At 46.3% G+C, this 27,071-nt stretch overlaps 5 protein-coding genes across 5 annotated transcripts; 3 read left to right on the top strand and 2 right to left on the bottom strand.

Moving 5' to 3' along the window:
• Positions 1–6,595: 6,595 nt before the first annotated feature.
• Positions 6,596–8,386, bottom strand: LAJ45_04368 (uncharacterized protein; the record flags this gene model as incomplete). The annotated part of the gene is made up of 3 exons (XM_046113948.1): positions 6,596–7,287; positions 7,349–8,236; positions 8,302–8,386. 3 exons carry the CDS (start codon positions 8,384–8,386, stop codon positions 6,596–6,598), a joined length of 1,665 nt encoding a protein of 554 aa, XP_045973050.1.
• A 641-nt stretch (positions 8,387–9,027) lies between these two features.
• Positions 9,028–11,107, bottom strand: LAJ45_04367 (uncharacterized protein; the record flags this gene model as incomplete). The annotated part of the gene is made up of 2 exons (XM_046113947.1): positions 9,028–10,668; positions 10,730–11,107. The coding sequence occupies 2 exons, from the start codon at positions 11,105–11,107 to the stop codon at positions 9,028–9,030; spliced, it is 2,019 nt and encodes a 672-aa protein (XP_045973049.1).
• Positions 11,108–12,105: 998 nt separating this feature from the next.
• Positions 12,106–13,208, top strand: LAJ45_04366 (uncharacterized protein; the record flags this gene model as incomplete). The annotated part of the gene is made up of 4 exons (XM_046113946.1): positions 12,106–12,249; positions 12,306–12,379; positions 12,435–12,529; positions 12,616–13,208. 4 exons carry the CDS (start codon positions 12,106–12,108, stop codon positions 13,206–13,208), a joined length of 906 nt encoding a protein of 301 aa, XP_045973048.1.
• A 7,326-nt stretch (positions 13,209–20,534) lies between these two features.
• Positions 20,535–23,014, top strand: LAJ45_04365 (uncharacterized protein; the record flags this gene model as incomplete). The annotated part of the gene is made up of 3 exons (XM_046113945.1): positions 20,535–20,977; positions 21,183–22,728; positions 22,790–23,014. 3 exons carry the CDS (start codon positions 20,535–20,537, stop codon positions 23,012–23,014), a joined length of 2,214 nt encoding a protein of 737 aa, XP_045973047.1.
• Positions 23,015–26,001: 2,987 nt separating this feature from the next.
• LAJ45_04364 (uncharacterized protein) lies at positions 26,002–26,283 on the top strand (the record flags this gene model as incomplete). Its single annotated transcript, XM_046113944.1, has 2 exons — positions 26,002–26,085; positions 26,140–26,283. 2 exons carry the CDS (start codon positions 26,002–26,004, stop codon positions 26,281–26,283), a joined length of 228 nt encoding a protein of 75 aa, XP_045973046.1.
• Between the last annotated feature and the right edge of the window lie 788 nt (positions 26,284–27,071).

The following is a 27,071-nucleotide window of genomic DNA, read 5'->3' as shown; positions in this document are numbered from 1 at the left end:
CTGCGTACTATGCCAATAATCAAGGCCCTAAAACCTGGTTTTGAATCTCAAACGACATATTGCCCTACTTTGACAACAGTATGACAGGTCATGCCACACGATATCACTCGTTTTTTATACATTCCACACACAGTCAAACCTCTGTGACCCAAGGGAAGTTTCTCATAGCCGCTAGAAGCTATCACCGAGATAAAATGGAGTTGCAATAAATTGGGTCTTCTTACGGGAATCCTCAAGTGTTTTCGTACCGCTTTCTCAGTTGGCGAACAATTCGGAGCTGAGGTTCAAAACCTGGTGGATCGCTGAAAATCCTATTGATGGAAAAATCCAGGCTTGACATACATACATGACGTTTTATATCTGTCTGTTTCAAGCGTACAGGGGCGAATAGCTGGCATCCGGGATTGTTTACTTCTGGCATCATTTGGATACTCCTTTCAAAAAAGAAATTCCCTCCCAAATTTTCGCGCCGTGCATGCATCTCCGAGGGGGAGGGCTCTCTATGGATGCCTTCGGTACATCGTATCATATCTACTAGAGATTCAGCGAGCCGAACGCGGAAACGGCCGGTTGGGCCGTGACCGTGTGAGCAGTCACCTTGGTTCACTTGCGCGACCTTGCACTATTAGGATCGATCGATCACGTACGCCCTAAAGTATTGTCAACAAGTACGTGATGGGCAGCGTCCATAACCTACATATAATAGGTTATTGTCAAAATCTAAATCAACATGAAGACTTATAGGGGACAGTGCTTGATTATAGCCAGGAAGAGCTTAACTTCAGCGCTATCGCTCAAACTTTTTACTCCCCTACCCCCCCCCCAAAAAAAAAAAAATCTACTTGAATTCAACTTCCACGAAGTTTAAGTGTCTGATAGCGGGGCTGTTATCCGGGTGGAAGTTTGTGTAGAGTGTATACTACATACATAATGTACGCACATGTGTGTGCGTACGCAACTTACAAAACATACAAGCGATCATCACACAATCTCCCGATTTAGCAGCGCCCCGTGGCACAAAAAACAGAAATACTTGTTGTTTCCAAGACGCGAGAAGTAAAGGTCTCTGGAAAGAAAAAAAAAAGAGAGAGAGAGATGGATTCACCTATCTTTAATCGCGTTCAATCTTTTGTCATGCCAACTGTTTTTGAATCGGCCTGCCATATTTTAGATACGAAACCTTGCCGCGAGAAGATGGCGTGAAGTTGAGGGCTTGGTTTACCGATCATCTAAGAGGATGGATTAGTTGTTACTACCTGTCCTGTTAGGTGTCGTGAAAACGAGGAATAAGACTGCAACCCTTACCGGGTCTTTCACTTCCAGCCCGTGGTGTAGCTTGATCTCTCAAATCAATGAGATTAGAAGGCTGAATACATACATACTCGGTATTATAGTGCTGATAAGGCCTTTTCGAATTCCTTTAATATCCACACATATTTTGCGCTGAGAATATAAGGTTGACCATGGACGAATCATTCTTAAAAGACTAATTTGTCGTGCACTAAAACAAGTCTAACAATTCTCATTCTCTCACTTCTTTGTCTAGGGATCCCCCCCCAAAGTCATTGGGATACAACGAGTGAGAGGGCATGAATGTGCAGAGACACAGCTCCCACAGACCAGTTGTGTTAACAAAATGAGTTTCAGCCACTATAAAGTCCAGCATTTGAGTGATAGGGGACAATAGATCCCTGTAAGCATGAAATGGACCCGCAGTTTCCAGCAGAAAATCACGAGGTATTATATCTTTCATGCTCTGTTTACAGATTCTAGCACGAAACCAACTCACTGACGTGGCGTCCCAAAGAACGAACACTTTTGTTGATCATCTACACATGCATTCATTAAGTCCCCGGTTTTTTTTTTTAGTAGTGATTTATTTGCAACGACATCCGACGACTCCATGATCGAACGCGAGTACAGTGCAGCTAATGCTTTGCTCTCTAGTGGAAGTCTAGAACTTTTGTTAGGTCTCATTGGATGCCTTAACATTGAAGGGCGATCATATGAAAATCTTAAGACCCGCCTTGGGCACGCCGGTAGGATCATACGGCTCATTTAGAGTAAATAAAACTTGGATGGTTTATGTACTTTACTAGTACTGGCATGCTGTAGAGACGCACACCCACTGACTTTGCTCGAATTCTCACTGGGTGTATTATCTGTGCGTCAACATCAGAAGCCCTCGTGAATGCCGTCTCAAGATAACCCTTGTTTTCTATCCTATTCAACTGTTGCCTCTCAAGATCTCATCTTTCTTGGGTTAGCCCTAAAGGCGTCTATGCTGCTCACGATTACATGTGTTTACTTTTTACCACCTAATATGTACGGCCATTTTCTATCTTCACTCATCTCTCTTCTTTAATTATACTGACCACCTAGTTTGTCAACTGGCTAGTACTTTCTCATTACGGGTCATTCATCCAAATCCAAAGTAGAATGCGTCCTCTATATCTACAAGAGTCCACTCAGAAAACTCTGTTTTAAAAATCGGATACAGGAGATATCTCGTCTCATAGTCTTCATCCAAACGAGAGATTGAAGAGGCAGTGAGAGCGGGAAATCATCCAAAGCGAACTGATTAAACCATCCAGATTCTCTCTCATTCAAAACCCCGCGTTTGAGAAATCTCTATACATCGACAACCTCTAGAGCCCCAAGTTTCGATTATACAGACTAATAACCTCGCGCGTTATCATTATCCAACATCACTGTGGTCTGTTTTGCCTTCTTTTCTGTAAATTGAGACTTCGTCCCCAGTCAATTAATCCTTTGTGCATGGGACCTAACCCTTGTAAAGTATCATATCAACTAGAATTCGCTATAAAAACCCAACTACCAAGGAAGTGTATCGGCTACACCAAAGATGGGATGAACATGTTGAAGTCGTACGTTGTATGACGCACTGAAATCCAGTAGCAAATGCACATGCGGTTATCTCCTTATCTCCTGCAGGTACGGGTGCTCCAGATAAGCCACACTTTACTGAAACGACAACCTTTGTAAAAGGACTATGCGACTCGTATCGTGTAGCTGGACTCTCAAAAGAGTGTATCCGGGGACCTTTACTTTAATGAATAGTCGCCCGGAGCATCGATGTAATCAGGATTGGAAGAAAGTATGATATCCAGTGTTAGTGTGTAAGCTGCTTCATCGCGTGCTGTTAATTGAGACTTTTTACCACTTTCACTTGTTGATATTAGATACCTACTTGCCATGCATGAGAACTACATTTAAGTTCCTGAACCAGTCACTAGTACTGTGAAACGTGCATTATCACTGATAAGAGTAATATCCCAGCTTCAATACCCCATTTGGAGCTACCCCGTTGAAACGGAGTTTCGTGGTCAAGTTTATGTGGTAATGACATAACTCAGTTCCGATTTTCTCCCGTAACTCCGTTTTGCCAAAAAGGTTTGTGTTCGTCCGTCTTTTTTTTTTTTTTTTCTTTTCTTTTTTTCTTTTCGGCTCTGTTAGGGCTCTAAAGTCAAAGCCCACCAAAATACCCACTTAGCAACCAATATCATAACTGACCCAAAATGATCCAAACTCCATTTTAAACAATTCTCCATTTAAACTCGCCTGACGCAGCCGTTATTAGACGGGGTTCTAATTCCCCCTCGGTATCTAAACGGGCCTTAAGCTCTTATATATCAATGTGTGCAGCATACATCATACTCCTCGGCCGGTCAACCAGCATGCTAGGCGGCACGGGGGTAAAATGGGTTAGATGGTTTTGCCAGCGAACAAATGGAAACTTAACGGGTGATATTTTATGTAAAAGGGAGATCTTTTCTCAGGGGGTCGTCCGGTGAATTACAGCCCCAAACTTACATATCAAGTTCCTTTTACGTGAAGTTCCTAGGTATTGTGGAAAATACGCTCACCGGTGGGTTGATCGTCGCGAGGCCACAACGAACAAGTGCTGTAAGTAGTGGTTAGATAACTATCTGCACCGACATTTCCTTTCTCTGGTGCACCAAGCTCTCGAGTTCCAACCAGCATCTCTCACTCCAATAATATGGTCTCACTCGCCCTCCTTTAATCTGGCCAGTAATATTTGTACGGTTTCACTTGCTCCAATCATATGATCTCACTCGCTCTCCAATCTAGCCATCAACTTTTGCGTGGTGCCCGCCTATATAGGCCATGGATGGGAATTGTCAAGAAAATGTGTATTAAAAACCTAATGTCTTACCTCGCTACCTCCAGGATCATGGGTGACACTATATGTGCGCATAGTTAGCGGGAATCGTGCCAAATCCCAGAAAAGGAAAATCAGAATAAATACCTACTTGCTAAAGCTTTATTATATCAAAAAAATTCCGTCCGGTCCAGTCACCCAGAGAGAAATGCAAGAAGTAAACAGAAGAAAATATCCTACCGGGTTGTACAGCGGTGGGTATTAAGTCATCGGACGACCTAGCCACAATTTTGCCTGCAAACGCGTATTTTGGTGGCGTTCTGTCTGATCACTTATTAGCCACCGCTGTACTAGAGTCCCAGACCGAACAGAGATTAGCGATTTCAAGAGCCAACTATGTACGTATATAGGGGAAGTGTTGATGGCTATTACTTCAAGGGAAAGGAGGTTGTGGGGAAGCTATGGTTGATAGTGGACGGGAGAAGGGTGATATTGAGTGGGAAGAGGAGATGCAAACGATAAAATCAATATTATTGAGTGCGTGCAAAGATCCTGGACGCAGTATATCGATAGCCCTCTTGACTATCAGGGCTGGGCGGTGGTTGGGATCAAGAGTGTAGCTATAAGCCACTCGGAGACAAGAAGAAGTGAACTAAATCCACAGATAGAACTTTGTGCCCATTTTGTAAAATGAAAGAGAAAATAGAAGGAAGGAAACAGCAAAAAGCTTACGTGATGAATGCCATCTTTTTGGATTCCCAGACAATCTATGGCTCGAGAAGCTATAGAGGGTAGGTGTGTAAACTTCAGCGTTTGCAGCCAATCAATCTATAGAAATTGGGAGATCTACTCCAATAATGGTACTAGCGCCTAGCCCAACGGTGGAATTTTCTCTAATTCCCATACAAAAAAAGTTCCTCTGAAGTTGACACACCCACCCCCTATGCCTTCTCGCGTCATACTCCTACCAGCAGCCTATGGCAACTTCAAAATTCGGAGCACATTTTCTCCTTGCGACTATTGGACCGTGCAGAATATTATGTATGCTGTAACGAAGCCGCCAGTTGCAAAGATTGGGGTATTCTTCTCCCACGACAGACATGGCTATACCCCCTCCACATCCGTGGATGCTACGTCTATGTGTGCGCTTACCATCTCCCTCAGCGCACAGTCCTTCGAGTTCTGTTTGTATAGTGGTATATGCACCTGGTTTAGGAAACTTATGGCGGCAGCAGGTACCGGGCTCGAATCCCGCTTAGATCCACTGTACAGCGGTGGGTAATAAGTGATGGAACAGAGCAATACCTGTTTTGGTAAAACGCCACCAACATTTGGTGTTTGTACTCTCAGGGCGTTCCATCACTTATTACCTGTCGCTGTACAACCATTTTTTTCTTCCGAGTTTCCCGGTCCCTACCATGTTGGCATTTTATTACTGCTTCCACCCTGAGTTGAATCGGTTCCTGTGGGTCTTAGTCTTCTATATCTATGTCTTCCATCTATCTAGCTCCGTCTTTTCTTTCTTTTTCCGCTTTCTGTTTTTCCATGCACCCTGTTCCTTCGGGTTCCTCCCTATTTTTGGCACCTTCCTTAGTACCTCCACGATCGAGTGATAATTCATGGACTAAATACAACCGCCGGTTACCTAGAACTAATTTTTACTACAAGCCGCTATAATAAACTCCGCTTACTCTTGAAGCCTATAAACCCCTTGAGTAGAGGCCTGCACCTAAAAATGAAGCGAAATTATAACCTTGTCATATCTGTCGTCTCACATATATTTTATGGGAGCTCGAAACGGTCAGCTACGTACAGTTGGTGGGGACGCCCACTTACTTCTTGTTGGGTGTCGACTCTGCATACCGCTGGGGGGCTCTCAATAGGTTGCCGAATCAGTTTTCCCAAGGCTCTTGGCGAATCACTAGCACTGTATTGTATTGCTGTGACGAACAGAGGGGGAAAAGAGTCAGTCAGCGGATGAACTCCTATATGTCGTTACCGGCCCTAGTATACATCCGCAACCCACTTTGCAAAGTCCACGCGGGGCCGGCTTTCAGAATATCTTCTTACGTACGGATCTACTACTAGAGGTTCAAGACCGCAAAAACGGACATTAATTAATGAATCAAAAAAAAGCAAAAACGGACATTCGTATTTGCCGGGTGATAGTCTGTGATTAAAGCTAAGTCGGCCCTAGCTATAGGAGATGGATAGCTATCGCCAGTTAACCATAGGGAAGAGGTTCGACTTTCGGCCCGCTAATACGTACATATGACCTGAATAAAGATAAGGAACCGCAACGGAATCTATTTTTTTCATCTTGTATCGCACAATATAGAATGTCCGATCTGGTATACAGCAACAAGACAAGCTAAAAAAAAAAAAAAAACGTGCAAGAAAGCAAAACCATGTAAATAGCCCCACCTTTCACGGAGAAGGTATCTAAATAACCTACAACTCATCCCTCACCCTCTCCTCCATAGACTCCCCCTTAGCATCCTCCACCCTATCACCACATACAGCGGGCGTTCCGACCTCAAACCTATATACACACTTCTCCTCTTCCCGCACACTCCTGAGCTCATTCACTGCGCTGCAATAGAGCTCGACATTGACACTCCTCTTTGGCCCATTCCAGCACTGTTGCCCATTATCATACTTCAATACTACACCACTGAGGCCCTCTTCATGAGCCTCCTCCCACCCAGCATCAAATAACCCATGCTGGCCACCAACATCCTCCGGCGTTGTATACTCAATACGCGCAAAGCTACCCAGCGACGTGCTCGACGAGTCCTTAAGCGATTTCTGGTGAGCCTTTCCATGGAAGCAGAACTCATACTTGTATTCACCCACGTCAGCGTCAATACACTCTCCCTTAAGCGGGCGGAAGACGTCATTGTGGCCATAGGCCGTGTTGAGATCGTCGTTCAAGGCGGTGAGGCGCGCGCGGTTATTGCGTTCTTCGGACTCGGCGGTTTTGAGCGCGGCACGGGCGGCATTGACAGCTTTAGACTCTATGCCGGGGGTGTCTGGGGCTGGGGCAAGGATGCCATTCTCGACGAGAATTTGGCGGAAGTCGTGGAGCTTGTCATGAACCCAGACTTTAATGCTCTCCGGGAGGTAGGCTTCGATATTGTAGACTATCCGGAGCTCTAATCAGTAACTGTTCACATGCTCAAGTCGGAAGATTGTTATGCTTACGATCACTCTGCGGCTCGTCGACCTCGAGGAACTCGTCCCAGTCGACTGGATCTTCACCCAGAAGGTCGTCTAGGTCCCTCTCTTCGGCATCATTGAGCTTTGTGGAAGTCTCTTCCTGTGCAAGGTACTCCTCCCACGCCCTGACGGCGGTCTTGACGCCCTCATCGTTGAAGTTGGGGTTATACCCCTCCTTCAGCGCGGCCAGAATTCCTTCGGCTTTCTTCAACCTCTCTAATGCCGCATCCCTCTCTTCTCTCACCTTCTCTAGCCCGGCTCTCAATTCCTCACTCCTCTCTTTGGCCGTCCCAACTAGAACACCCACCTTTCCACCCTCCCCCTCTTTGGGTGCCCTAACCACTCGTCGTCTCTCTTTCTCCTCAGCATCCCTCAGCTCCCTCTCAAGCCCCTTTACCTTCCCCTCAATTCCCTCAATTTTCACCTCTGTTGTCTTCACCTCATCCTCGGCCTCTTTCCTCATGATCTGCGCCTTTTTCACCAGTTCTGCCCACCCTTTAACTCCATCACCTCTCAGCCTCTCCCGCTCGGCCTGGAGCTTCCTTGCGGCGATCCCGATCTCCGCACACCGGTTCTTACACGAAACCCCGCCGACGTGCGCGTATTCATCGCTGCCATCACAGCAGATCTCATAATCGCAGACACCGTCATTGACGCGCGACAGAGGGAGGAATGCCGGGGTATGCTGTTCGTTACGGCAGTGGAAGCCTCGGATGGCGAGCGCGCTATGGGGAAGGTGTGCGCAGGCGCTGGTGCCCGGCTCATCGCTGCCATCGGGGCAGTCGCAGAAGTCGTCGTTGACTTGGGAGGTGGGAATAGTTATGGATGGGTGTGTAAGGCAGGTGAAGGCGCTACCTGCGTAGAGGCGCGCATCTGTGCCATAGAATTAGTTTTTAGCATGTTATTGAATTACTAACTGTGAGTATATAGTTAGCTACCTTCAGGAGAAACCCCACGAGGCGCTGTGGCAATAGCAACGGACGCGCTAGAGGTTAGGAGCAGGAGGAGGTTGTTTTGACGCATTTTGAGCTTTGGTTTCAATTGCAGATTGCGGGAGACCTGCTCAATGAATCGTGATGGTAGTGGTCGTGGTTGATTTTAGGTATGTTATATTGGTTTCGAGATTTTGGGCTTATATAGAATGCCGAGCCCTCCTTGAGGCCACCTCGAAGCTTCAAGCTGGGCCCTGGTTGAGCCGCTAGCAAGAGATGCGCCCTAACCCTATTTTATTAATAACACCATGCAGGGATTACTGGTTCTGCTCTGGACATTGACATGCTAGTACCAGTCAATTCCCTATTCAGGTTTAACAGTCTAACAAACACATAGTAGCATGCCAGTATTCATCACGGGCTCGGATGTGACAAGGGATCAGAGCACATGTATTTGGTAAACATTTTTTGCAAGCCCGGATCATCCCGGTAGTAACTTCATTCCTACTTAGTAGTAAGCGACTTCAGTACAAGGCACCGAAGGTGCATAGCCGTAATACGGATACAAATACAAAATCCATGCCCTGAATACCGGGAGACTAGGGTACCGGGTACTTATGCAAATTCTAGTCTCACTACGAAACGCCATCTGATCATTACCCCACAAAACCCTGGTTTTTTTCTCCTTTTTTTATTTTATTTCCATGGATAATCTTGACTCCGGTCCATGGCTTATTTATCTTCGTTACTTTTCTTGCCTCTCCTTCTCCTCCTCATCCGTAGCTCCCGTTTTAACTCATTGAGCAATGCTAAAAGTTCCTGGTATTCCTTCTCTGTCCTGGTCAAAGGATCACTCTCTCTGTGCCTAGTTATCGACATTCCTCTCCAAGTGCTAAAGCCAGAAACAGAAGTATCAATCGAGTCTATTCTCATGCCAGGGTGTGGTGGCGACTTGTCAATCAGTCTGGGGTGCGGGGAGTGTATCCGAGTTTCTGGGGTACTAGGTTCAACGTAGGGCATAAACTCTCTTAGTGGGGGAGGAGGTGGAACCCGGCCAAACCCGGGAGGAATGCTGTTGGCCGGTGGCCAAGATTGTTCTGAGCCAGTAGCGAAGGAAGAATCGGTGGAGTCTGTCTGCACCCCGCTCAACCCTACAGCTCCTGCCCCGCTTTCCTCATCCGAGCTAGACCAGGGGAAATGTATCTTTGTGAGGGGGATAGACTTGAATGCAGTTTTCATTTTCCTGAGGTGGTTGCGCGCTCTGGAGGCGCCAACCGTACTGTCCGAATTAGAATCGGTCCCTGGCGGTTTCCTTCTGCGCTCAAAAAGTATTCTATTAAAAGAAGTTGGAGAGTCGAGGGACATAGAAGTAGAGATATCAGACGCAGTCGGTATGCTCGACTCGTATGTTTCATTTCCTGATACAGATGAAACATATGGGGAGACTGATTTTGGTGATATCTGTGGGGTGAGTTTTAATCCGATCATAGATGGTTCGTTGATGGTTTGTACTTGAAGAAACGAATCGCCTGCGTAAGCAACAGCGGAAGTTGTGGGTATTACTCCGTAAGCAACACTAGGACTCCGAACGGTTGGTGCTATCGATCCAATGCCTCCGTCGTTCCGGGGGAGGGCAAAACCATCTGCGTTATATACTGGCAGATGCCACTGGATTTCAGGCTCAGTTCGTGGGAGCCATTTCCAACCTACTGGGACATCTTGGTCTTTTGAAACGTCCGGACTAGTTTCTTGTTCTCTGGCCCCATCTGTTGAAGGACCTTCACCTCCAGGAAGATAGTTACCCAAGTCTGGAGATGAGATCCCCGTAGATCCTTCATTTCCTAGGTCAGATTTGCTAGATTTTGAGGATGAGGTGCCTTTAGAACTCCCCTGATCTATACTACTGCGTGAGATATACGTATTTCTGTCATCAAAGTAATCCACGTTCTCGGAACATAGGCTTAACCCTGCACCACCCAAAGACCCATCACAATCTAGCTCATTCTGGGAATCGATGTCTAGATGTCTCAATGATAAAGTCTCGCCATCAATTTTAGTGTAGAGCCGGGTTCTCCTCACGGACTTTTCCCTAATTTTCTCTCGCTCCATAGCGGCTCTTTTCCTCCTCCGTTCACTGATCTTCTCAGCCATAGCCATCTCCCGCCAGGGCTTCCAACCCCAGATACTAACCTCACTCGAACTACGAGCAAGACACCCATGTGCCACACTATTATTATAGAGATTCTGGGTTCTATGACCTATGATTCTAACAGCAGCTATCGATATTTGCCCACGTCGAATAAGATCCTGAGCCATGTCCAAGCAATTCGAAGCGAGTGCTTCAGCATGACGCTGCGACAGAAAAGCAAACATCTGCACGGCAATCACAAAACGTAAGCAAAATTCATATCACATCAAGGACAAGAACACAGACCTCTCTATACCGTAGCAATTGGGATGCTGTCTCCCCCTCCGCGAAAAAACCTGTCGAGTTCCACAAGGAGTTTTTGGTGGACGTTCTCATACCGCCCCAGTCGGGTTCCGCCGGGACCAGCGTGTTGGCGGCTTGTGAATGTCGGTTCTGGGTGTCAGCGGAGGAGGTGCGAAGGGCGGCAATACGGGTATGGATACTCCCAAGGAGCGATCCCTCATTCGTGGGGGTGAAGTCGAGATTAGGGAGCTTTCCAGCAGAGGGATATGAGTCCCCCGTGCCGAAATCATGAATATCGGGAGAATGGGTCTCTGGAAAACAATGGGGATTTTGTGCCGGGGGTGAATCGAGCCTTAGATCCTTGGAGCTCGAACCGTTCATCTCTTTGACTAATAGAAAATGGTGAGCAGCTGGATATTTTAAGGAGGAGACGCGGATGGACGTTGCTAGGGATGGTGTCATAAGTAACGAATTCTATAAGAGGATGCTGATGAGTGGCCACGAGTGACAACGAGTGATATATCATGATGAAAACTAATGCCAACTTAGGAAGGCCTTAAGGCGCCACATTAATGAGTACCGGCCCAGGACGCATACGCAGCCCAAGGCGGTACTGGTGGTTACGGAACTAAGGCGGGACCTCGGTTCAGGACAAGTCACAAGTGGTAACCGTGTCGTAACTACATGTAGCTATATGTATCTCGTCTCTTTTGTTTCTTCCTTGCGTTTCTGCTATCAGAGCCAGAGCCAAACAAAATCAGTTGAACTCCAGTGTCGCTCCAAAAAGTGTGTTCTATTGGTACTTTAAAATCGGCCTTTCAAATCATAGACTGTCTTCTATGGAACCTCAGCAACAGTCAACCACCCCGGCCGCCATAATCGGGGGCTCCTTCAGTCTCGGCTCAGCTTATTACTACGCTAAACAAGGAAGAACGAAAGAGAGTAGCAAACAGCGAAGGGCTTCTGTCTACGGCTATACAGGTATATCAATGTGCTAATAACCTTAAATAAAGGCCAAAAAATAAAACCTGGCAGTGAAATAAGTACCGTTGCAATGCAATTTGGCCTGTATACTCGTGTGTTAATTAAATGGTTGGATATCGTTGCAACCAATTAATGCCTACTAAAATTTCTGACCTTTTAATTTACGACTGAGTACGTTTTTCGTCATGTTAACACCTTTGATAGCATGCAAAACGTCTGAAAACGCTTCATCTTGAAGATGTATCAAATTTGCCAACACTCAACCAAACTCCGACGGTCCTGATACGGGGAGTCCTAGATTTTCGGGAAATCGGTCGACGCGTCAGGAATTTGCCGTGGGATCCAGGGTCTGAAATTTACTAACAGCTGAAAAGTTTGAGGCAAGAAATTTCAAGATGAAGAGGACACTCGCAAGTGCCAAAAGCTCGTTGTATACACTGAATAAGACCTCGCGAGCGACAGGGGCTACAAGTACTACCACAACCTCTCTGAATACAAGCCCACCAGGTAAAGCTGCAAAGGAGGATTACATAGAAAGGGTAAGACTTGAACGGTTCTGTTGTCTCTTCAATCACCTTGCTGAAATCTAAAATAGATGAATCTACTTCCAGCGATCATGGAGCATCTCTCTTCATGCCAAAAGGTCATTTTTTTCCGGAACAGACCCAGGTATTGTTGTGACCTCTGTTACAGTGCCGAGGACTCTCGAATCTATCTTTGCTAGTATCAACCACTTCCAAGCCCTTACGGACAGCTCTGATGGTGCACCGTATGCGTTCGATGTCGATCTCCTTCCTAAGCCCTACGAGATTACCGCGGGTCTTGTTAACAATACTACCTTTTTGAAGAAGCACCAAAGAAAGAAGCAGGAGAGATAAAAACGTGGTGTAGACGAGGAAATACAGCGAAAAAACTAGCAAAGGAGAAACGGGAGCGGGAGGTTCGAATGAAGAGGGTGTATGGCAAAATCACTGCTCAGGAAAGGAGACATATTCGCGCCCATGCTCAGCTTCCTCCCGACGCGCCAAAACCTGTGCTGATCCACTGCGTTGGACATTGGCAAGGAATCAACAGTTGTATCAAAGGACATTCTCGACGAGAAATGAAACAAATCCGGGAACAACACAGGGTCTACGGAAACGTAGCGATTACAAACGAGTACAATTCTTCGAAGACATGCCCGCTTTGTTCCTCCAAAGTCCATCTTGCTCGTAGGACAGTTGATGGAAAGGAACGAGTCGTTCGTTTGCATGGGGCCGTCGAATGCGTCCATCCCCGATGCCCAGCAAGGAGGATCCCCCACACCACTAGAGGAAGGGATGCAAACGCGGCGGCGAATATTGCTCTTTCTGGGGCATCCATCATCCTCTCATCTGACCAACAACCACTTCCTCCTTTTCGCCGTGATACCAATAACACAAGGTATAACCTTGCGAAAGAACTCCTAACAGTCATGACACCAGGATTGGTTCCCCGCGACTCCATTCGAGATGAATGATCGACTTATATTTACAATAAACTCCTTCTCTTTCTCACTGTCGTCCCGAATTTCCCCTTTGTATTTGAACTCGCCCCCACGGTGGAATGAACACGTTGCATCATGTACTATCACTCGACTGCGTGTCGACTACCGAGGGACTCGGTTCTCGGGGGCAGACCAATGAAGGATGGTCGTAACAGAAAAGACTAAAGTAATTTCTGTCGATATACATGTGGTAACTACTATCTCAAAACTCCACGATTCCCTTAAGCTTCTTTTGACACGTCATTAAGTATGTCCGTGCTCTCAGCTGGATCCGCGGAATTACTCATCACAGGTAAATACTAGTATGGAAGTTAAGGTTTGGATATGAGATAAAATGTGGATTTTGCCCCCTTCGATCTATATCGAGCATCTGGCGCCACAGCGTTTGGCCGGAGAAGCACGAACATAAAGAGTTTTCATTCATCCATACGGTTGGGTCAACTGTACATGTGTCGGTCCCCCAGGCTTTATTGATAACACCTGGCTTGATCAGGCTTCTCGTAAAAATGCAGACCTCTACCACTGTGGTAAGCTTCAAACAATTCAAGCGCTTTGTGCAACTTGATTGAACCATGTTGATTAAGCATTGACTTGAAACTAAGGCAGCCTTCTAGTTGAATAATCGTTTGACTTTACCTAGATTATGTTGAAAAATTGAGGGCCCGTATCCCACCGGGGGATTTTAACTGGACCCAAAATGCCGCATCACAGGTATTATTTACTCTTGATTATTATGTACTTCGGTAAAATCAATTTTCAATTTCTAGACCGGGTTTGGAAAACGTACTTATTGCAAAACGTTCGGTTCTGTTTGACGTTGGGATCGTGGAGTAGGGAATTCGTGCGGATGACATATACATGTACATGTAGTTATCAAGTTTAGGCATACAAACTCTCGACCCATAATACCCGAAGCTCGCCATGATAAGTAACACGGCCCGTGTGAAAATCATAAATTATGCGGGGCGATCCTTCGGCTTACAATGCCAGGAACACGGCTGAGACGTCACAGCTAAACGACCGCATTTGAGCATGTACTCCCCCTCCCCCCTGTTGACGTCAATACATACATGTAGCCATGGTATTACAATATTTAACCGGCATTATAATAGCTGACAGAAGCCATTTCAGCATTTTGCACGACGTCCGAAAATGCCTTCACACAGTGGAGGAGGTAACCCCAAAACCTGATTACGGGTGATCGACGCGGTGATCGACAAAAGCCCCCCCCCCCCATTACAATAGCCACTTCTAACTGAGAAGTCGAGTCCTCAGTCCTCGGGGAAAGCTCGTTTAACATACACCTATTCTCTTCGCCCCTGAAGCTCTTGCGTCACGGCTAGGAACGTATCTTGTGCAATCACATAATACTTAGCTACACTTTAGTTACAAGCGAGTGATGGCCAGTGATCCATTCCCGATGAGTATGGCTAGTACGTTGATAGCCATTGATGCAGAGAAGATTATTCAGGTGATGAGCCTTCGTCAGCCTTGGAGTTAACAATTTAGGTCAATCCCAGAAACAACATCCGCTGATGTTATCTAGACTATCATGGCATCTCTCACCGCAGAAGTCGAGTCTTTCTAGAACATGCACCTGGTCTCTATCGATAAGGTTATTCCGAGTGATGGGATGTGAATGCTCACGAGCTTCAGTACGCAGAGAAATACAAATAAAGTGACAGGTCCTGTATTGTGGAATACTAGAGCTCCTAAATGAATCACAAGCGGTGGAGGCACCGGGGAATATGTATTTGGACCGTTCTGGCCTTGGATTTGTTTTTCCTTCTCCCCTCAAACCTTCCTTTTTTCGGAATACAGCCATCATTAAACCCTAGCCCTGACACACAAACTCGCGTGCTAGACCAACATGAACCCCTGTTCATAATTCCCCCACACCTATGTACTCTGCACACCCGCCGCATCTTTCTAACTCCTCTTCTTCGTGTTCAAAACCAAGCGGACTCCATGCGACCATACAGATTTTGTGATGATTCGCAAGGCGCGCTTCAATCGGCTTTCCCTGCGAACATTAAAATCCTCACATAAAGAGTCGTCCACACCCGCATAGGTGTGTGACCCCGCTCAAAATTACAGCCAGGTCCATCCAGTCAATCTCAGAGTCGTAGTGTCCTCCATAAATCACATTATGAATTCAGGTAGGACATGGTACGGTACATATGTACTTTCCTCAGATTAGGTAGTTGGCCAGCAACTTCGTACATGCTCCGCGCATGCGGATTCCAAACCCAGCCACACACAATCGATACCGAAAATCGTTGATTTGCTAAATGCAGGAACCTCCGCCTATGCATCTCTGCTGGCTGTGGTTGCTGCTGGCCATGTACGGCCTACTTTATGTGTGGACAGGGGTTTGTGTCGGGCCGGTGGGCGAACGAACTAGATAGGTCCTCTCTACAAATCATAAATGCAGCCTTCATACCGAAATTGTTTCCCTGCGCACGATAGACAGCGTATGCTGCAAGTAAGATGAATTGCGACATAGGCATACAGTCGCAACTCGATATGCCGGATCTTAATACGCCGGATCCCTTGCTATCCCGTACGAAATCCTCTGGGGTTTTGGTTTTTTTTTACTGCAAAATCAATTTGCTATCCCGGATTTTTTGCTATCCCGTATGAAATCCTTCGAATCTTGGCAATCCGGCATATCGAGTTGCGACTGTACATGCCCATTCCTAGAGTGCGGAATTCCACTTTTCTACTTTATTCAAGAGGAGAGGTGGTTTCTATTTCTTTTTGAAATTTTTGAGGCTCGGGGGTTTTTGCATCCGGATCTGTAGCACAGCAGATGCCGATTATGTATCAATCATCTGCTCTGCACAGGCGCCTATTTGTGCCTATCTAACGTGTATCAGGTGGGTATTATGTACTTACATGTACCTAAGGCTCCTCGGCCTGGCTGCGAGGCATAGAAGTTCAGTGAGTTAGCCCGCCATATGTAACAATATCCTTTTCTTAGCTAGAAACGAAACATTCTCACATCCGCGAATAAGAACCTAGTTTCCGGGTATTGATCATGATTAAACAAAGTCCAAGTTTCAAACTATTCTCTTAGACGGACAGCAACCACAACCAAATCTAGCCTGGAGAGCAGAAGCAGAATTCGCGCAACCTTGGTTGAGGGCCGAATCAAAAACGAAAAACAAAAGACGTCCATCCAATACTTTACATGAGTAGGTATGATTCATGCAGCGAACGCCGCGCACGATGTGGTATGAAACGTATCTTGTATCTTGTATCTTGTACCAGAGGCTCGGGTTTCAATGTGAGGCGGCCATGGTTCACATGGAGGGAGAAGCACATACTCTAGCATTTTATGCGCGACTACGGCTCTGGGGTACCTATGCTATGCTATGCTATGCTATGCTATGCAGAGGGCCAGGGATGTTCGGTTATGGTAGCAGGCAGGAGTACCTACACGCAGTTCTGCTAGAAAATGACTGTTCTCCGGTAAGTATGTAGGTACATATGCCATTCTTACCACAGTACCTACTGTAGTCAGGTCATAAGTTTCGCAACTGAAAAAATGTCATAGATTGTGGAACACCAAACCATGACACGATATCTAGCTTTGAAATTTATTTGGGTACATGTATCTTGAGGGTCTTTTCGAAACAACTACCGTGGGTTGACGCAACGAGTTGACACAATCAAGTGAGGTCCGTTTCTTAATCCTTTCCTCAAGTCACTTCCGTTTCTAGCGCAAACAGCCGAAAAACGGTGCTTCCCGTGACACCCACATATCCACACACCCACACGACGTTTGAATTTCATTCGTTTTTCTCCCCAGACTACATACCTTTTCTTTTCTGATCTTCGGAGTGCTTTTTCTTTACCGAGGCTGCCTACCTGCCTGCAGCAGGGCAAGGTAGCCTTTTTTTTTTTTCAGCGCCACGGTTCAAACGCAACTAGCTAGCTGCAGCTGGTTTATGGGTCGATGGGATGGGTGTTGTCGACGTCGACAAACTAGCACTTGTAAACATTTGATTTTAGCTTACTTGCTGTACTAATCTTTGGCCCTTTGCTGGGTCGGTGGTGTTTAAGAGCGGGCGGACTAGCAGCTAGTTGCTGGACCGATTTCAACGCTGTTGAAGCGTAATTATGATGCATTGTGGAAAGACCTAGCTGGAATCTCGGACAATTTCTTGATTGATTCCTAGAGAATCAGGTGCTCACTCAAATTAACGCCAGAGAGACATTCACCCGTAGTGGGGTAAAATCTATTGACTCGCGGGGTTCAAGCATATTCACTTCTTTTATTGCATACCAGGTATTATGTAATAGTAGGTTCGAAGAGGGTAGGGTAACAATTCTCTTGGCTGGTATTTATTTTTTAGTTGGACGTATCATTGGCCCTCCTGTGGTTCCGAGATCAATGTTAACTGCAATTGGATAAGGAAAGGAATCTTTAACTCGCGTACCTACATATCTCTGTAGTTCATGTCATCGGATTTTGTGAAACTATTTCTGAGCTGTATTCTGATAACTGTACAGCTATTGGTACCCGCTAGTTTGGTAAGCTTTCATCTGGGAAAATAAACTTTATTTGGAGGGTTAATGATAGCTATGGCATCATCCGCGGCCGGGAAACGCCCCAATCACCCATGTTAGCTACAGATTGTATAGGTGCTTAGGTACATATAAGGTTTTGAGAAGTTTTGAAGGACGAAATAACATGACCCGGCATTTGCAGATTCCGGATCAGTCTTGGGAGTTGAAGTCCTGAACAGAAGTTGACTATACTATAGTTACGTATATTGGGCAAAACCGGGCTTGTCTACATTCTCCACAATTTGTACGTGAAAGGTACTGTGAGCTACCACCAGCACTACCTATTCGAAGTGCCTTCTTTAATGCGCATTGTACTAGCTACATTGCACCTATATATTTAACATCCATCTACAGCCCCGAAGACCTAGAAACTGGGGAAAAAATTGTAGTACGCACATGGTACCAGACAAGACTAACCTGGTATTCAAGAGGAGGTGGTGTCTGGGTCTTATGTCAGGATATCGCTCGAATCGTAGTTATGTTAATTTGGTCGCAATTAATTGGTACTAAAAATTAATAGATCGGAGAAGTCTCTTTGTATACGAGGTTAGTCTATATGGTGCGTGATCGTGAACAATAACTAGACTCCTGAGTTTTCATGCAGGGCTAGATTCCTAATTGGTTAGCTGAATATTTACTTCTTTCCCACCTAGATTTAGCCAGGCACTATCTACCATGCATGGGCCCAAAACTTTGGTTGCGTGCTCATACGCGTAATAAATATTCTCAAATATGTGGCTGAATGTCACCCCATCATAGAGGCGAAGTGACTGCGCTTACTAAACAAACGCCTCATTTTCTTGCTCTACGCTACACGTACGGGAGTTTTTGGTACCTGGTTCCTGTACTGGTCTCCAGATCCTGACCAAAGTCAGACAGCACAGCTTCCTGAGAACCAGCGCCCGCCCACCCCTCCCTCCCTCGCAAGAGCTGTTAAGAATTATGTGCCTGTGATCGTCGGGTTCTTTATCGGTAATCAGCTTCCACCCCGCTACTTGTGCTGATATCGCCCACTTTTGAAGTTGTGTGCACAACATCCATGTCCCTACCATCCAACCACCTGTAAAGTAGGTATGGTTGGGTTTGTTGCGCTGTTTTGCTCATAAAGTGTAAGGCAGAAAAATAGACAGGAGATCTAGACAGAGTTGCTGTCATATGTTCCTGTTCCTGGTGTTTAGAGTTCTTCGATGACATTCCGTACATGCATACATACAGCAGGCAAGTCCGTTTTGCTTTTGCACTGCTATGTCAATTGTATGGTTTCTTCACCCCTCCCATCCCCCTGCGGCCCTCGCTCTCTATTTGATACAAGATCATTGGCAATTATTACGCAGCTCGAACCTTCAAATGCCTGTATGCCTGTATGCCTGTATGCCCGTATGCCTGTATGCCCGTATGCCTCTTAGAGTGCAGTGTATTCCCTTGCTTTCTTCTTACATACATGTAGACCTCTTACTTACATGTACGAGAGTACCACATTTAGCTTGGAGGGGGTCTAAAAACTCCAGGTTTGCCTCCTGAGTCCTAAAGTCCGAGTCAAACCGTCATTGCTCAGTCTCAAACCGTCAAGAAAACGTACATACATTTTCTTCCCCAAAGTACTGGATACATATCCCAAACTAAGTAGCTGTTAATTGTTTGTCTTTATTAGATTCCCATGGGTACCAGGTGCGAATTGGTGCTCTCCAAACCTGACAGAGCTCCCACTATTCTACATACATCCTGTCTATAAGTAGGCCAGGTCGACCCCCACACACAAGTCTCAAGCACCAAAACAATAATAATAATAGATAGTCCTGTACTGCCGCAGCAAAAGTCACATCCAGCCACTCCACCCCCCTCTCTTTCCAAGCACCAACAGCACAGACCAGGCGTGTCTCGCCAGGCCACCGCTTATTACCCTACCCCTCTCCACGCAGTCACCGACGATCAGGAACCCGTCTAGTCTCGTCTCTTTCTACTCTTCCCCTCACCCTTTGACATACATCCTCTTCGCACTCTCTTGTGTGTGTTCACTCGTCCTGTTTTCTGTCGCCCGTTGTCGATTAAAGTGCTTCGTCGACCTTGGGGAAAATTCTAGTTCACAGTAGTAGTAAGTCCAGGGTTTCAGTTGTCTACGTACTTATCTATCCTGTCGCTGGCTGGGTTTATTCGTTGTCTTCTTGATAAAGCCAACATCTCAGCTAGAGTACCTATTCATGTACTTTACCCACATACATACACACTTAACCCACCATATCTTACCCCCCCCCCCCCATACATATATATCTAACCTACCTACCGCTTACATTTGTCCTTCAGATCACTCGTACTGTCGAGTTTAATCTCTGATTGCAGCGACTGCACCCCCCTGCATCACTTGATCTGTCGCCCATCAAGTTCATCCTGTTTTACGTACAACACCGGTGCCTCTTGCATCTAGTTTACATAGCAACTCACTCCCTCTTTCGCCACCGGGCACGAGATAAGACCAAAGCATATTGCTGCGAGGCTCTCTACCGCCCGTGAGCGCAGCGTTGGTCGTTCAGGTTCTAATAGGAAATCGGCGGCTCTCAACCCTGTTTGTTGGATCGAGCCGCATCGGCGCTTCACTAACAGTTGGCACCAAAAATACAAGACAAGACAACCTTCTCGCTTTGCATCTCTCCCCCCCACCCCTCGGATCCTGAGCTCTACTGCTTTCGATTCCTTCCCACCCTTCTCACCCCCATCGTTGTATTTACGATGACTACTGGAAGCGACATCGCCATTTCTATATTCCCCACATTTCAAGCTGTTAATAAAATGCCGACCGAGCCTAGCCCATCGCATACGGCGGTCTCCGCACAAGCTTCACAGAGTCGCTCGGCGGCTTACACATCCAGTCTTGCTGGACCTTCAATATCTGGGTCTCCTGGCATACAACGACCGGCAACTAACTCGGGCGCTGCTGTTTCTCCCGACTCGCCGACTAATATATCTCGTCGTCAGCCGAGAACAGAATGTGCGACAACCCGAAAAACGAGGCTTTCAAGAGAGAGGGCTGGGTCACCGCCCGAAGACGAAGATACTATAGACGATTCAACCGGAAAAAGGAAAAAGAAGAAGGGACAGAAGTTCTTTTGTAAGGGCTATGGGGAGTGCAACTTGTCTTTCACGAGGAGTGAGCACTTGGCGAGACATATCAGGTACGAGCGGTTTCCATGATCTGTTAAATTAGGAGCAAGCGTTTACATCGCACCCACTGTCTGATCTGTTTGACACATGACGTCCCCTTGCTTATGTCTCGCTGTTCATGGCCTGATATCTCTCTGTTATCTAGAGATTTTTTGTTTCTCTTGCGGATCGGATTGTCATTTTTTGAACTGTTATTGATAACGATTGTGTGTACAGAAAACACACCGGTGAACGTCCTTTCAACTGTCACTGTGGCCGTGCATTCTCCCGGTTGGATAACCTCCGACAGCACTCCTCGACCGTGCACGCAGACGAGCCCATTCCAATAAATTCCCTTGCGGCTTCCTCGAATTCTCGTTACTCACGCCACCCGAAGAGTGGCCCTGGCGGCCGTGCTAGGGCCCAGAGTAACCCCAACCCAACCACTAGTGACCAGGCCCAATCGCACGCTCCACCATTACCCCATACTAACGGACTCTTGTCACGCCGTGACGCAACCCGGCCTATAACCAGGCCAGATCCAATTATATTGCCCCAGAGCCCTCCGGAGACTAACAGTACTACTAATTCTTCGTTTGAGAGTTATCGTAATACAACACCACCAGAATCTCCCGCATCTGCTGTTAGCTATTCACGGAATGAAGAATACCCTTGGCGGCTCCCCCAACCACGGCCTGGTCCGATGTTGACTACATCTAATATCAACACTCCCACATCCGCGACCTTTACAGAACATAGAAGCCCTTTGGGAAGGGATTTCGCAGGCCCATATGGGCAGTACACTAATAATTCTTCAACTTTGGGTTCTCCTGTACAGGGCATGTCATCCGTATCTGGTATCTTTCCGGCCCGGAACGCCGGCCAGCGTCGGCTCTCAGTTCCTGGTCCCCAGCACCCAAGGAATCCGATGTCTCCATATTCACACAACCGTATCTCTTCGATGTCTAGCATCCAACAACCGCTCGCCTCACCTGGGTGGCCAATGCAAAGCTCCCATGCTTCATCCAGACGTGAATCAATTGACTCTTCCATTGATGAAGAAGAATACCAAAAACGGCGCCGTACCTGGCATCCAGATATCAACCGGGAACAACGTAGCTCGCTCGAACGTGACCTTATCTCCCCCACAACCGCTTCCTTCGCTAGTACCACCCTATCTGGGAATCCGTCAGAATATATCACATCCCCCACAAACCAGCCAGGGAATCAAACCTTGCCATCCATCGAATCGATCTTTGGCCACCCCCCACCAGCTCCCCCCTCAGCCCTTGCCCCCAATCCATTATTCGCGGGTACACGCCGCGTTGGTGTTCGACGCTCCTCGGCAGCCCGCCCAATGACCCTCTACGAAGGATCCACTGGAAGGCCCCAGCCAAACTTTGTAAGGGGACACAGCAGATCCTCCTCTGACACAACAGCAATGACCGACAGGTGGGCGAGCATGAGCATCAACAGCCCCCGGGAGCTTCCGGCACAGAGGGATACTAGCATGTATAACAGTAGAGATACTGCCGCTGGTGCATCGCCGCTTAGTGTAGGATGGGATGCGGGTGTGTCGAGGAAACGTAGCTTTGGGCGTAGCTCGGTGTATAACTACGACGAATCCAACCCCAGGAATGGGCGAAAACGCCAAAACTCTATTGGAAGTGGGGACTCATCTGGAAGCGAAGGTGTTACCACGCCCAGCACCAACCCTGCAGAGGAGCTGAACCCGGGGATTGTGGGTGAAGGGAGCGCGACGGAGATTGATGAACACAACCCGGTAAGATATTTTCCTTGTCCTATCTATGTAAATCGTAATACTTACATATTACCTCAACCAGAGAACTCCAAAGCCCATTATAGCATCCAGAAACACGGTACCAATGACCAGCCAGCCGCCTAACCGTCGGCACAGCATGGAACTTGGCATGCTACTAAATGCACAGGAGACCCCAACGACTTCGCCTAGGGCAGCAGGGCCAGCGTTTGACGCGCTGTTATACGTTGTTGATGTTGAGAGCGGGAAAATGGATGAAGAAAGGGGGAGATATCAGCCTCTTCGTTGAATTGTGAATCTCAGTCGTGATGAGGGTCGATTTTTGGGTTTGTTAATATTTTTCTTAACTTTTTATATCTGGGCAGGGAGTACAATCTTTTTGGGTGGTTTGTTTTGGTTTGGACTTGTTTTTTTTTTTTTTTTTTTTTTTTTTTGCTGGGAAGATGGGGAGTGATTTTTTTGGCATGGTGCTCTTATTTTCCCCTGGTTATATTTTGATGATTGATGACTTTCCTTGTCTTGGTTAGGTGCTGCTAGTCTTTTTTTATAGGGGGGGTTTTGGGTCTGCAATGATCTGTTGGGTGTTTTTTATGAGGGGTATGAGTAGATGATTAACGATGCAGGAGTCTTGCAAAGCGTTTGAGGCATCTACCACACTATTTATGATGCCACTACTACACAACCTAGCTAAATTTCCAATAGCTAAGGTTATTTTACTCCTCTTTCTTATTTCCTATCTGGCTCTTCTGATTCTGGATCCGGGGGTTTCTCTGTTTTCAGCGATTTCTTTATCTGTTTGATTGCAAGCGCGGGTTAAGTCCTTTTTCGATTTCCTAGCCTATCTATCATTGCCTGGTTTTTCTCTTTTTCTTTCTTGGTTTGGTTTGGTTTGGGGATTTGCTCTTCTTAGTTCTTCAATCCATTCGGCTTGTTCATCACCATGAACTATTTCTTTCTTTTCCCCCTCATGTTTTGTATCTTGTTTTTTTGTTTTGTTTTCCCCAGCCTTTTTTGGAGTCCCTTTTGGAAATGAATGGTACTGATCGGTTGGCGGCGTGATTTTTTCTTTCTTTTTTTTTTCGCACACTCTTGAAATATACTTTCACATTGGAAGGAGTCAAGGTGGTGGTGCTTTGCTCTTATATCATTATGGGTTTCCTACCAGAGCAGTGTCCCCTCCCCTTATCCGATGCTGCTTATACCATTGGAGGCTTTGGACACGTTTTTTGTTGTAGTTAAGGAAAGAAAATACAGAAATTTGAACCGGCGCTTTTGGCTTGGAGTTGAGATGGTAAGTAACAGTATGAATGTTGACGATAGCGTGACAACTACATAACTACCTAATATTCAGCAAGCGGATAGAAAGTATGAACTCCATAAGTGGGAAGGATTTGCAATACCGGGTTCCCGTTTGGTGGTTTACTTTTGGTTAGAAGAAAAAACCATTGAATACATAGGTAGGTACACGTTGTGAACGCGTGACTGAATGTGGAGACCCTAAGTACAGGCAGGTGCCCGGTGCTGATAGGCAGTCACATAACGTGCGTCAGGCACACAAAAGGTGCATGAAAAAAGAAACAACCCAATGACTACCGTGATCGCACAAGTATCTATTCAAGTCACTATCACGCACTAGGTGCTAGTGCTGCAGAAGCCGAGTGATGGGATGTGATGGCAATGCCATATATTTTTGTGTAATAAAGGCAAGGATTTTAAAAATAAAATCAATGAGAAGTATGATTGGTACACGAATCCATTTGTTCAAATACCCACAACACCCCTGCGGTTGGTAAAGTGCTGTGTTTTTGAACCCCTCACGTCCAGAATCCGGGGCAATAAGGTTATCAAGAAGGTCTCAGTTAAAGCTGGTGGTTATGTGTAAGACATAGGTATACCTAGTAATTCCTTGGCGAGTAGTAGCATGATCCTTTTGATGTCAAAACACGTGTACTTCTGGTGCAGTTGAATTTTCTTTTGTTATGGATAATGCAGCGGGCACACGGGCTCTAACATAATCTTCACGAATTTTTCCTGTACCTTAAAAAGCGTAGGAGAAATCGGATAGGGTACCTACATGTACTTATGAAAATGTGAGTTTTGACAAGCATTGTTGTAAGGGAGGGGAAGGCTTTTACTAGGACTAGGAGAGCTATTTATGGGTTCTTCTGATATGACTGAAAGACAACAGAGATGATGAAAGTGAGGGGTTTATGGAGGGGGGGAAAAGAGAGGGGCTCTTACAGCTGCAGATTGTAGATGATTCATCTACATACCTTTGATTGTGAGATGCTTTAATTAGTACGGCACTGGTTGGCAAAGATTGTTCTGATAACTTTCGATCGCACATTGATGATTTTATCCATAGTTGTGGTTCACTTGTGGCGACCCAGTGAGGAATTGGTTGATGTTGGTATTGGTGACGAGTTATCAATGACTGCTCAGTAGACGGAGTCGCAATTCGGCAGCTGGGAAGAGCTCTCATGCGATATCTATGTTTCAGGTTCAGCTTTCATGTAGGCTAGGTAGCTCAGGGCTTGTATCAGAATTGTGCTACTTCTCGTCTTAGCCAACTACAAGTATCGATTCTGACAGGAAACAATGAGGGGGATTTCCAACCTGAGTGACTCCTGGTCTAAGTATCTTAACCAATGGGTTGAATTTCCCCTAAGTGATGAGTAAAATATATCCATCCCTTCCTTCTCTTCCCTTCCCTCCTCACATTCAAACTTTGACATGTTCCCAGTTTGCTTTTTTTTCTCACATCTCGCAACCGGCATTGGTGTTCTTATCCCGACGAGGCAACCACTCATGTCGAGTAGGACTGCATGCTGCGTCCGACGAGTCATGTTTACTGATCTAGTTATCTGTAGATAAAATCCCTTGTGACCGAGTTTAAGGCTGGTCCGTTACCGTCCCTTGACCTTTCCGGACTGGGAATCGATGGCAGGCATCTCATCTCATCTTAACTGCCATAAAACTTTCATCCACAGATGATCGTCATGTCAGTTTTGGGTTTGTTCGTGATGCTAAGAAGGAATTAATCTTCTATTTACCTCTGTCCATTCCTGACAAAATCGAACGATAAGCAGGACGATCCACATACATACACATATTTATATCCTGAGATATCCAACTGATCGAAGAGGGGGGGCTCAATTAGGGCGATGCACAACATAAAACATACACCAAGGTACGGGATAGCATGTGCTACTCCACTGGGACCTGCACGTGCCATACGCATACGCGATCATGCAAGCACGGGTCAGTGCATAAGGTATGGGATACAAAAGCAAAGCGGACGCAGGGGATGGATTGTTGGTGATGAAAGGAGAAGGTCGATGGATGGCATCTCCAAATACTGTGAGTGACGATGCTTTGAAAAGGCTAGCTGTGTTGCTGATGAGAGGTTTTCAGATTGATGCAGGTCCCAAGACTGCCTATCATAACACCCGTAGAGTCTCTATTAGCATATATTCCGCGAAAGTCCAGGGTGGAAATACCGCTCGATTGATGGTAATGGGGTTTGGGCGAGACGAAACCTGTCTTGTGTCGAACTAAATATCCCAGATAGGAATTTGTGGAACATGGCACTTCAAAACAGTCCCATCAAAACTCTGAGGCCTTGCCATAAGTGGGAAAGACCTGGTATTAGATACCGAGGATGCTCAATTAGGGAGCAATTCTGAAAGTCTCCGATTTCCATTCGGCATACTCGAGGTCTCAGGACTATTTTTATCAGTTATTGATCGTTTCTCTTGTTTATCTGGTATCCTGACTTGCCTTGTATAAATGTCGAGAAAATATGTTAGCTGATTGACGCGATAAAAACCGTTTAGGATCGAGGGGTGATAGAGGCTCGAATGTTCGAGTGAAGATCCAGGAGTGTTTACTGTGAGGGTGTACGAAAGCCCGGCAATGTATGTGTCTAAACCAGTCGACCCCGGCCCCGCTACCGCAGTGCCCTAAGAATATGTTGTAGGAGTTCCTTTCTCGCACCCCTGTGCTACGTACACTCACGGACCATATCCCAGGATATCCAGGCCAGCTGTTTCCAAACGATATAGTGTGTCTAAGCCTATATAGAATGTTGAACGGTATCATAGTCAATCAAAGCACTTGTCTTTACTCTGATCCCCGGCGTCACGCTCGATAGCTGCCGCGGTTCTGAGCCGAGTGATATCTCGTGACACTCACAGAAGATTTTTTTTTATCTCATGTTCCTCCTACACGCACTGTAGTGGCAATGAATAGACGTTATTTCTTCTCTGTATCAACCATAATTCTCAAATTATTTGTGGATTTGACAGGGGATTATAGCTGCGCACATAGATAACGTGCGACCCTCA

This window comes from Morchella importuna, assembly GCF_003444635.1.
Source record: "Morchella importuna strain M04M26 chromosome Unknown Morimp01GS010, whole genome shotgun sequence".
NCBI lineage: Eukaryota > Fungi > Ascomycota > Pezizomycetes > Pezizales > Morchellaceae > Morchella > Morchella importuna.
Note: the sequence above shows the minus strand (reverse complement) of the source record. Positions and strands in the feature narration are given on the sequence as shown.